Source organism: Mobula birostris, chromosome 8 (assembly GCF_030028105.1).
Source record: "Mobula birostris isolate sMobBir1 chromosome 8, sMobBir1.hap1, whole genome shotgun sequence".
Lineage (NCBI taxonomy): Eukaryota > Metazoa > Chordata > Chondrichthyes > Myliobatiformes > Myliobatidae > Mobula > Mobula birostris.
Window position 1 is genome coordinate 147679521 of NC_092377.1, and position 12094 is coordinate 147691614.

Here is a 12094-nt window from a genome sequence, read left to right on the forward strand (position 1 = left end):
GGAGAATTCTATGTTCATACCAAGGGGCTGGAGACTACCTAGACGGCATATGAAGTGTTGTTCCTCCAACCTGAGTTTAGCCTCATCATGGCAGTAGAGGAGGCTGTGTATGGACATATCTGAATGGGAATGGGAAGCAGAGTTGAATTCGGTGGCAACCAGGAGATCCTGTCTGTTGTGGCAGAAGGAGTGGAGGTGCTCGACGAAGCGGTCCCCCAATCTACGTCGGGTTTCACCGATGTAGAGGAGGCCGCACCGGGTGCACCGGATGCAATAGATGACCCCAACAGACTCACAAGTGAAGTGTTGCCTCACCTGGAAGGACTGTTTGGGACCCTGAATGGTGGCAAGAGAGGAGGTGTAGGGACAGGTGTAGCACTAACGCTTACAGGGATAAGTGCCGGGTGGGAGATCCATAGGGAGGGACGTGTGGATCAGGGAGTCGCGGAGGGACCGATCCCTGCAGAAAGTGGAGAGGGGTGGAGAGGGAAAGATGTGCTTAGTGGTGGGGTCCTGTTGAAGGTGGCGGAAGTTGCGGAGGATAATGTGCTGGATCCGGAGGCTGGTGGGGTGGTAGGTAAGGACAAGGGGAACTCTGTCCCTGTTGTGGCGGCGGGAGGATGGGGTGAGAGCCGAAGTGCGGGAAATAGAGGAGATGCGGGTGAGGGCATCATTGATGACAGCAGAAGGGAAACCACGATCCTTAAAGAAAGAGGACATTTGAGATGTCCTGGAATAGAAAACCTCATCCCCGGAGCAGATGCAGCGGAGACGGAGGAACTAGGAATAGGGAATGGCATTTTTGCATGTGGCGGGGTGGGAAGAGGTTTAGTTGAGGTAGTTATGAGAGTCAGTGTGCTTATAAAAGATGTCAGTGGACAGTCTGTCTCCAGAGATGGAGACCGAGAGATCGAGAAAGGGGAGAGAAGTGTCCGAGATGGACCAAGTGAATTTGAGGGCTGGGTGGAAGTTTGAAGTAAAGTCGATGAAATTGACGAGCTCAGCATGGGTGCACATTCTTTTCTACGGATGCTGTCTGACCTGCTGCGTTCCAGCGTGTTGTGAGTGTTGCTTTGACCCCAGCATCTGCAGATTATTTTGTGTTTGGGAAGAGATTTGTGCAGCGTATAAACAGTAGCATATGTAGTCCAGTTAAGTTAACTGTCATAGTCCCCTGCTGTCGATTCTACAGGAACTTCAACATCCCCTGGTGTAACCCCTCTTATACTGCCTAAACTATCCCTGGCCATAGTGTAGAGCAGTTCATTCCAATGCAAGTTGTTAAAATCTCTGTTCTGCAATAAATAGAGTAACTTCTCTGGGGTACTGCTGTTGATGCTGGAAGTATCTGCAGAGTTCAAGTGGATGTATAAATAGCACAATGTCTGAGGAGTAGTTTCTCAAGCCTGTTCTGTCATCCAGTGTAGGCCACCTTTCATTTTGATACCTTTCCTCACAGGATCAGTGCTGGGACTGAACTGTGAAGGTGCATGGGAATTTCTCGGGCACAATTCAATGAGTAACAATGGAGAAAGTGAATTTGGTAGTTCATTGCATCTCAGATCTTTGGAAAAGATGTACCTAACTTTGGAAAAGATGTACTTGCTTGGAGGAGATGCACAGTTAGTTCATTAGGTTGAATCCTGGACTGAAGGTAATTCCTGATAAAAGGTTGAATCAACCAGGCTTCTACTCTCTGGAATGCTGAATGTTCTGGTTTTGTCCCACATTCCAAAGACATACAGGTTATTTTGCTTTTTTATTTATTTTATTGAGATACAGCACAGAATAGGCCCTTCCAGCACTTTGAGCCGTGCTGCCCAGCAATCCCCCAATTTAATCCTCACCTAATCACCAGACAATTTACAATGACCAATTAACCTACCAACTGGTACGTCTTTGGACAGTACGAGGAAACTGGAGCACCCAGCGATCACAGGGAGAACATACAAACTCCTTGCAGGCAATGACGGGAATTGAGAAATGTTGTGCTAATTACTACGCTACCATATGATCACATGGGTGTATTTGGATGACACTAATCCATTGAGCCAGAAATACTGTGCTGTATTTCTAGATAAATAAGTGTTCTGAAGGGGCTTAACAGGATAGAAACTGTATTTCCAATGGTGGTGGTACCTAAAACTAGGAAATGTGGTTTCGGAATGAAGGGTCACCTAAGGGTGAGGAAAGGTGTTTCCTTTCCCCTTTCAGAGTTGTGCATCTTTGAAGGTAGCAGTGCAGGGAGCTATGGAAGCCATGTCATTAAATATATTTAAGGCTGAGTCATATTTCCCTCAGCTTGGAAAATGCAGTCGATATCAACAGATCTCAATCAATTATATTCAGCGGTGCATAGGGAAAATGCTTTGGCCTACTCCTATCGCCTATTAGCTCAGAAATAGACCGGGTACTGTGCAATATTCTGGGTTTTGTTGTTTGACGTACAGTACAATCAGTTTGTGGTTTAAAATCTACAGGGGGTAACTTGGAGGTGCCAATCCAAGAACCCATGCTTTTGCAGGACCTCATTTTCCACAGAAGCTCCAGAAGGTCCAAACCTTCTGTGGCCTGAAAAAACAATTGAGGACACAATTTCCTACAGAAAATTTCTACTGAATGACACAATAAACCCAAAGCACTACATGGCTTACTTGTATTTCATGTAATGAGATATAATGCTGTCAGGAACCATTTTGAATTTTTCTGAACAGTGGGACCATTCTATACCTAACCCATTTTGGCTTGAGAGCACTGACAGCCAGGGTAAAGAAAAGGTTTACTTGACCATCAATAACATCATTCCTTTGACTGAGTTAAAAATAATGAATACCATTGTCTTAACTAAAGCCTCATAAATATTAAAGATTTTCAATACTGGCGAATCCTTTCTTTGATTTGGATATTTGTTCCAGCGAACCACAAAGTGGATTTTGACTGAAGCCAAAAGATCTTTGCAGAAGTAGGTTGCAGTCCAACAGAAGTGTTTGTTGGCGATCTCCACCCACAAAAGAATGCAGTGCGTTTCAGTAACTGTTTGCAGCAGCTCCGGAGTTCATGTGCTGGCGCAGGCATTGAGCAAAGTCTGCTTGGGTTTGACAAAGGACCTGATTGATGAGAGACTTGGGCAACCAGCCCTACCAAAAAAGGAAATAAAATGTAAGTACAGTCAATCAGATATTTCTTAGATATCATCTTGTTTTCTTCCCCACTGCAGAGGCGCAGAAATACATTTTGAGTGCTCGAACCCTGCCTGAATTTTTCAGTTGTGTTAAAATGATACCGCTCAGGAGAGCGTTTACCCCAGTACTTGCTTTTTCAAAAATCACTATTGTCATTAAGGATCCCCATCACCCAGAACGTGATCTCTTCTTATTGCTACCATCAGAGAGGAAGTACAGAAGCCTGAAGACACACACTCAATGTTTTAGGAACAACTGCTGCCATCAGATTTCTGAACGGACAATGAACCAATTCATTAACACTACATCACTATTTTTGCTCTCTTTTTTGTTGCACTACTTATTTAGTTTAATTTCTTTTCATATATTTTTATTGTAATTTATAGCTTTTATGTGTTGGTCAAACTCTGCAAAGACAGCATCTGAGCTGTGGATCAAAGTTCTGGAGGTTTGAGGCAGCAACATTAACTACCAAGCCACCCCTATGTTCCCATCCTACAGTCAGGAAGGTCTTCACAAGGAGCTAGCCTGATTAGTTAAGCTGTGTCCTTTTACTTGAGGTTGTTCTGTACTTCATAGCCCAGTATTCTTGGAAACCATCAAACTTATATATTTAAATCAACACTCAACCCTGTTACCCCTTCATCCTCAAATGGCTTGCCTTTAGATCGATGCTCAGGAGCCACGTGAACTTGGTCTTATTTGGATCTTCTGCGGAAGGACGGAGGACAATGCAGGTCGGTCCATTCTCACCCCTGTGATCGAAGCAGGGTATGTCAAAGACATAGTATTGGAAGCAACAGAGCAATAAATTTGATCTCTGGAAGCCAAGCCACTAGGCAGGGCAACGTGTGGAGATTGCATGAGAGAAGACATTGGCACCGTTCTCTTAATCCTCAGAAGCCAACAAGCTAAGTGGAACATGCTAAAGTGCTTCAAGGCAGTGTAATCATCCAAAAATGACAGCAAATGTCAGAGATACTACACATTAACCAAAATCTTGCAGTCTTTGTAACGACACTATTTTCAATGTAATAGGTTTGCAACGCTTGGAGCTTTGACCGTGCGGTATATTTGAACAGTCTACGGAGGCTGAAGGGTAAATGATTTCAGAATAGGAGAAGATTGAGAGGTCTACTGCATATAAATTTAAAAATAGAATCTATTCTGGACTGAGCATCAGTTCTGGTTTCTGAACAAAGAGTAAGTTAGAAGAACAATAACAGAAACTAAGTGACTCTGGGGAAGTAATGTGGACAAGGATGATTTGGAACTGAAACGGGGCTCCAGGTATCCAAAGGCAGTAATTTGTACTGGAATGAGGAATATTTTACAGCTTCACAAATGCCGAAGTTCTTTGCCGACACCCTGGACATGGATCTGTGATGTGTTACCTTATGAAACCGTTCTGCTGAGGCATCAGGTTGCAGTGCGTGGACATCCCCGCTAGGAAACAAGTCGAGCCACGTCTCTTGGCATAGCGCACGCTGACGAAGTCCCGCGGGCTGATCACATTGCCCGCAGTTTCCGCAGAAACCTCATAGGTAACCATTGTTTCCTTGTTAATCCTCTTCAGTATCTTAAAAATAATCAAACTAATTTATAAAACAGTGCTCCACCTTGTCTAGCCAAAGCTCAGCAGATTGGCAGTTATCATTGGAAACGTTTGGATTTTGGAGAATGTTCAACATTCCACCTGCGATGGCTAATCACTTTACTCCCCATCCATTCCAGTCCTGGCTCTTTGCCCAGAACGGTGCACATAGATTTCACCTTCAAGTTCTTATGCAATTCCACCTTGAGGGCTACAGATGAATCTGCATTACACAGCCTTTTCTGGATTGGATCAACTCATTGTCAAAGGTAAATTCTCATCTTCGTCGCTACCAATTCTCCACTACTTCACCTTACTGAGGAATGAATTGTGCCTATGTTAAGTATGTAGTACTGGAATCAAATTCACCTCCAGTTTGGAAACCTGATTTTAACGTGGGCTTTGATTAGACCACTATCAAATATCCTACCTTCACTTGTTTAATGTTTGGGTTCCACTCTCCCATTTGTTCAACTCTGTCGAACAGCTCACTGTAGAGCAGATCGGTGGGCTTATCCATCACAACCTCGAGCTTGAAGACTTTGCCGATATCTGGAAGCATCTTACTGACCACTTTGTCGCCGTTTATCTGTTAAGAGTACAAGAAGTTAGGTTCTCCAATCAGTTCAGAGCCTCAAGCCTGCTCCACCATTATCCATTCTATCATCTCCATTTACCCATCAGGTGTCCTATTTTGTGGACAGTGTTCCAAATTATTGCTTTGATATGAGTGGGTAAAATTCATGACCTTACTGTGAGGACAGGTGTGGGTTAATGGTGTCTTGCTGCTCAAAAACAGGCCATTTGATCCATTGGACTATGAATACAATTGTGTTCCACTTGAACCTTCTCCCACCCAACTTCATTTAACCTCAACATTCTTTTCAACCTAGAACGAAAGAACATTTTGTGATCTGTCCTTTAGGCTGAGGTTACTGAACAAGTTGAGTTTGCTTCTTTGACCTCATGCCTACATTTTTGCCAGAATGTTCTAAGGCATTCTAGTAAGAACTATAAAGAAGCAGACTCAATTTGCAGTGACTTCTTGAGTTCATTACGAATTTAAACACGTCATCACTGAGGCAGTGCTGTCTGTGAGATGCGCCTGATTTTTCTTCTGGACGTTGATTGACTGGGGATATTGCAACGTACCGCTTCAATCTCCGTCTTCCACCCACTTGTATCCTGGAGGATGGAGAGGGATTTATGCAGTGCTTCTTGACCTTGCTTAACATAGGCCATCTCCGCTTCAGAATACGGACTGTCTTCAAGCCTGGAGCCTAATTTGAGTGTTAAGTGGAGAGAGGGAGAGAGAAAAAATTAAGACTGATCACTTGTAGCAGAATTGGTAGGTTATCAAAATGATTCCAGCTGATTCTTGAGTAAACTAAGCTTGGTGTTAATTGTCACAGCTAATTTCTGTGGTGTATCTACCTTTGGACTTTCTTGTCCTTTCTTCAATATTTCTCGAGATAATATTAAATTGTGATGTGCTTGAGTATGGCTGCACATTCGGAAATCTGAAGTAGTTCAATCAAATTCTGTGTGAGCTGACGCATGGAGGAACACAGTTTATGCTCACCTTTGAGTATCTTTAACCCAATCTGGCTGCCCATTCTTGGTGGAATGTAAATACAGCTGGAATTGGCCAAGGGATGCAATGCCAGCTGACGATCAAATTGCCAGCATTCTGTAGCCATAGTTAGAGCAGGTAACTCACCCGAATGCTTGATGCATCAAAGTGAGATTTGCCCTTTCGCCATGTATTACATCTTAGTGAAATTATCCTTGCACCTCTTTGTGTTGTACTGATGAGGAACCACAGTTCTCAACAGGTAAACCAATCTTCCACCCTGGAGGCTATGTGGAAATGTTCTGATAATCCTGATCTCCTTAGAGGGAACACTCACAACAAGCTGGAGGAACTCAGCAGGTCGGGCAGCATCCGTAGAAACGATCAGTCAACGTTTCGGGCCAGAACCTTTCATCAGGATTGTCCTGACGAAGGGTTCCGGCCCAAAACGTCGACTGATCGTTTCTATGGATGCTGCCCGACCTGCTGAGTTCCCCCAGCTTGTTGTGAGTGTTGCTTTGACCCCAGCATCTGCAGATTACTTTGTGTTTACGACTCCTTAGAGGGAAGTTGGGAGGGAAATGAAGCTGGGCATAAGATCAGGGAGAACTGACAGTTTGCCCATGATATTTCTATTCACCACCAGAAATAGTCATCTACCTTAGAAACAAATATTTAAATTGAAGAAAATAATGAAAATGTATTTAATACTGAAACACAATTAAAACACTATTACACATATATAGCATTTTAATGGTGTTTCAGTATATAAATAAATACATACATATGTAAAGCTATTAGAACACTAGAGAGAGCTAAGTGCACCAAGTTCTTGGGAATTCACATCACAGATGACCTCACCCAGTTCCTTAATGTTACCTCCCTGAACAAGAAGGCACAGCAATGCCTTCACTTCCTAAGAAGATTGAAGCAAGCGAGGCTCCCATCCCCAATCTTAACTGAGTCTTACAGGAGCACAATCGAGAACGTCCTGACAATCTGAATTTCCATCTGGTATGGGAGCAGCTGAATATTGGACCGGAAGTCCCTACAAAGGACTGTGAGAATAGGGGCCTCCTTACCATCCTTAAGGATAATTTATCAGAGGCGCTGCATCCACAGGGCCCTGAGTATTGTCAAAGATCCAATCCTTCCATCCAGCATCCTCTTTGACTTTCCACCATCAAGCAGGAGACTCCGATGCATAAAGACAAGAGCAGTCAGGATGGGAAGCAGTTTCTTCCCTCAGGCCATTAGGCTTCTGAACGCCATGACGCATTGCATTTGAAGCGTCACCAGTTAATCTGTTCTGTACCTGACAATATTTAATTTATGCACTTTACTTTGTTTATTTATATGCAATTCAGCTGTAGAAGTTACCCTTCCTTTCCTAAGTTATTGTGTTATATGCATGTTACGTGTACTACTGTAATGTACTACTTGTCTTCCTGTCAACTTGAATCAGTCTGGCCATTCTCCTCTGACCTCTCTCATTAACAAGGCATTTTCACCCACAGAACTGCCACACACTGGATTTTTTTTTGTTGTTTTTCACTCTACTCACTGCAAACTCTAGAGATGTTGTGCCTGAAACTCCCAGGAGATCAGCAGTTTCTGAGATACTCAAACCACTCCGTCTGGCACCAACAATCATTCCATGGTCAAGGTCACTTAGATCACTTTTCTTCCCCATTCTGACCTTTGGTCTGAACAACAACTGAACCTCTTGTCCATGCCTGCATGCTTTTATGCGTTGAGTTGCTGCCACATGATAGACTGATTAGATATTTGCATTAATGAGCAGGTGTACGGTTGTACCTAATAAAGTGGCCACTGAGTGTTCTTTAGACATTAAACTGTTTAAAAAGACAATGTTCCTTGTGCTCATAATCTACAGCCCCAAAATTCCTTTGGAATCTAGTGGTCTGACTGGCACAGGACCTGAGGGACCATTGCCAAGAATAATATTGGGGAACTCAACAAGAAAGCATCATGTAATAGAGAGTGCAGGAGTGGAGTGCGGTGACAGATCCACCCCACGCCCCTTGAAATTGTAAAGAAATCTTAGAATCATGGCACCTACCAGCAGGCCAGGAGACAACACATTCGCCCTCCATCCCTGCCATTCTTTCCTCTCTTCCCAATCTGTATCCCCATCATTGGGCATAGAACACTAAACCCTGAGAACACTTACCAGCAGACTCAAAGGCAGCTTCTATCCCACTCTTATAAGACTCGTGATCAGATCTCTCATCTGATAAACATGAACCCTTGATCTCTCACTCTACCTCGTCATTGTCCTTGCACCTGTCTACCTCCACTGCGATTGCTCGGTGAATGCAACACTATGTTGCACTGAATAATATAAGGATAGATTCTTGGTTGATCACGGCATAAAGGGATACGGAGAAAAGGCAGGAGATTTAGCCTGAGAGGAAAATTGGATCAGCCATGATGAAATGGCGGAGCAGACTCGATGGGCCAAGTGGCCTAATTCTGTTCCTGTATCTTATGGTCTTATGGTCTAAGCAACTTCAAGTTCCCGGGTGTCAACATCTCTGAGGATCTATCCTGGGCCCAACATATCGATGCAGTTACAACGAAGGCAAGACATTAGGAATTTGAGGAGATTTGGCATGTCACCAAAAACGCTCATAAATTTCTACAGGTGCACCGTGGCGAGCATTTTAACTGGCTGCATCACTGTCTGGTATGAGGACAGCTACCGCTCAGGATCGGAGGAAGCTGCAGGAGGTTGTGAGCTCAGTCAGCTCCATCACGGGCACCATCCTCCATAGCATACAGGTCAGTTTCAAGGAGCGATGCCTTAGAAAGGCAGCATCCATCATTAAGGACCCCCATCACCTAGGACTTGCCCTCTTCTCATTGCTACCATCAGGGAGGAGGTACAGAAGCCTGAAGACACACACTCAATGATTCAGGAACAGCTCCTTCCCCTCTGCCATCAGATTTCTGAATGGACTTTGAACCCATGAACACTACCTCACTACTTTTTTGTGCTACTTATTTAATTTGAATATATATATATATATATATATATATACACACACACACTTTAATTTACAGTTTTAATTATTGTGTATTGCAATGTACTGCTGCCACAAAAACAACACATTTCACGACCTATGCAGGTGATATTAAACCTGATTCTCTATTCTGCAGATTCCAAGAGAGACTGTAGATGCTGGAAATCTGCAGCAAGTCATACAAAATACAGGAGGAACTCAGCCTATCTGGCAGCATATATGGACATACCTGTACATCTGAAAGCTGAGCAGGTAAAGTTCTGGAGACACAAGGGACTGTGGATGCTGGAATCTGGAGCAGCAAGCAACCCTGCTGTAGGAACTCAGCAGGTCCAGCGGTACCTGTGGAAGGAAAGGAACCCGTCGATGCCGCGGCACTGAAAGATCTGTACTTACTGGTCAGGGAGCTCCTTCTCCGAACCAGATCCACCCATGTGCTGGGCCCTTGGTTCCCCAGCCTGAGGTGACTCAGCTTGTGTCCCAGGGCTGCCATTGCTGAATGCCTCAAGCCTTAAGATCAAAAAGAGGGCATTAAATTTTCAGTTCAGATTCTCACTCTACAAAATTGCACCTTATTTGTCTACCTGCTCCTGCATCTTCTTTGTAACTGCAATACTGTATTCTCCATTCTGTTTTCTTTTTGCTACCCTGATCTTTTGTGAACAGCATGACCTGTCTGGAATGCATACTAAACAAAATTTTTTCACTCTTCTCGGTACACATGACAACAATAATAAACTAATACCAATTTTCAAAATCAGATATTCTGATACTTGGCTTCAGTGAGAAGATATATTGCAATGTACACAGTAAAAACAAATCAAACCTTGCATTTAATGCACCTTTTGCAGTCTCAGGATGGGTTAAAATCAGTGCAAGAGATGCAACAGTCAATTTGTGGACAGCAAGAACCAAGAAACAGGGACGTGATAGTGATTGGATTCATTCATTCTCATCGGATAAATACTGGCAGGATTGTTGGAAAATTGCTTGTATCGTCTAGAAAGAGGGGTATGGAATCTCTTCCTGACTGAAGCAACAGAGATTTCCTATCTCATCAAGGGTCAATAGTTTGCTGGTCTAGATCTACTATAGATGTAGATCAGCAAATATCTGTGGTAAAACTTTTAAGATCAAGAGATCAAAGGCACAGCATAGGTTGGTTCATTCATTGCAACGGCACCTTGTTGATAGTCTCTTGTACAGTAATTGACAGAAATAGTGAAACTCCTTTCAATATTTTCTATTTATAGAGCACTTTTAATACTATGTCGGGACCCAAGGCATATCAGAGAAGCATTGTCAAAAAAGACTGACCCCAAGTCATGAGCGACTAAGAACTCCATCACAGATGTACTGGATCTTGAAGGAAGAAAAGGAGGCAGAGAGATTTGGGGAAGGAGTTCGTGAATGTAGGGTCCAGGTGTCTGAGGGCTTGGCTTCCATGGTAGAAGGATTGAATTCTGGGATCCTACAGGCTAGGATTGAAATGCTGCAGATATCTTGAAAAGTTGGAGGGCTAAGGAAATTACATAGGGATGTGGTGGGGTTGACATAAAGGTAACTGAAACAAGAATGAGGATCCTAAAATTGGAGTTGGCCACCTCAAGGGCAAACTTAGATCAGCAAGAACAGGATGTGTGCCAATTGCAATAAAGCTTTCTGATTGTAGAGATAAATTTCCACTGTCCATCTATTGGAAAGATAGATTGCTATGGAAATACAAAGTCCAATAAGTAACAAGGGTATCATTGCTACTTTGTTGATTGGTGTCCTTGCATTAGGAGTGTGAAGGATGTCTTGATCAGTACAGATTTTATGAGTGGATGATTGTAAGAGTAGTAGCTTCAGGAAGACCTGTCAGTTTAGTGGCCAGCAGTTCCTGCTGTTGTAAGAAAGTTCAGCGAGGTTAATAAGATACATACCTTTTAAAAGCACTTACAATTCTTCTGGTCTTTAATTCCCCAAAACAGTCAAACAGGATAAAAGTCAATTCAAATTCTCCCCTCCTTTTCCAGTTCAGTTCTGCTCTGGTTGAACTGCCATTGATCTGAGCATCAGTATATTACCAGTTAACTAACTAAGTGGATATAATTAGTTGTTTCCAGTTACCTGTTACTGTTCGTATATGCTGGTAGGAGATTGCCGCACAGAGCTTAAAAGTGGCTGGAATCATCTTGTGTCTCAAGTCGGTCTTTCACTCAAATGCTTTTCTGCCTTTGGTCTGTTGTCCTCTTTTTTATATATATCCTCTGTGAAGGACAACTTGACATCAGGCACAAAATTTATGACGACAACAAGAACAGTGTCAAGTACATTCTAAACAGCTACATCCAAGTGCCGGGAATGTTCACCGAATTAAGTTGAATGTGACATCAAGGTGCAGCAAAGGTTTTATTGCATCGTTGACCACCCCCCCCCCCCCCCCCCAGTCTCCAGGCACCATTTCAGGATCAATAGCTTTTTGTAAAATGAAACTAATTCCCCAACTAACAACAACCACCACTTTCAAAACTCTGCAGTAGAAATCATCAGGTGCTTGTGGTTCATTAGCTTTTGGTCCCACCAAATATGGCGCTCTTATTTTAACAGACTTTGTAACTTGCCTTTTGATGTAAAGGGGCTTGGTACAAAGACCAAATCATAGAAATTGTAGGTTACATCAGGAAGTACCACTTACTCTAAGAAAAACTCTATT

At 43.2% G+C, this 12094-nt stretch overlaps 1 protein-coding gene across 1 annotated transcript; it reads right to left on the reverse strand.

Annotated features, from left to right (window-relative positions):
* Positions 1–3026: 3026 nt before the first annotated feature.
* Positions 3027–11572, reverse strand: star (steroidogenic acute regulatory protein). The gene is made up of 7 exons (XM_072267238.1): positions 11509–11572; positions 9793–9906; positions 5929–6056; positions 5207–5365; positions 4577–4761; positions 3844–3937; positions 3027–3137 (listed from the first exon to the last, which is right to left on the reverse strand). Exons 1-7 carry the CDS (start codon positions 11570–11572, stop codon positions 3027–3029), a joined length of 855 nt encoding a protein of 284 aa, XP_072123339.1.
* Positions 11573–12094: the final 522 nt, after the last annotated feature.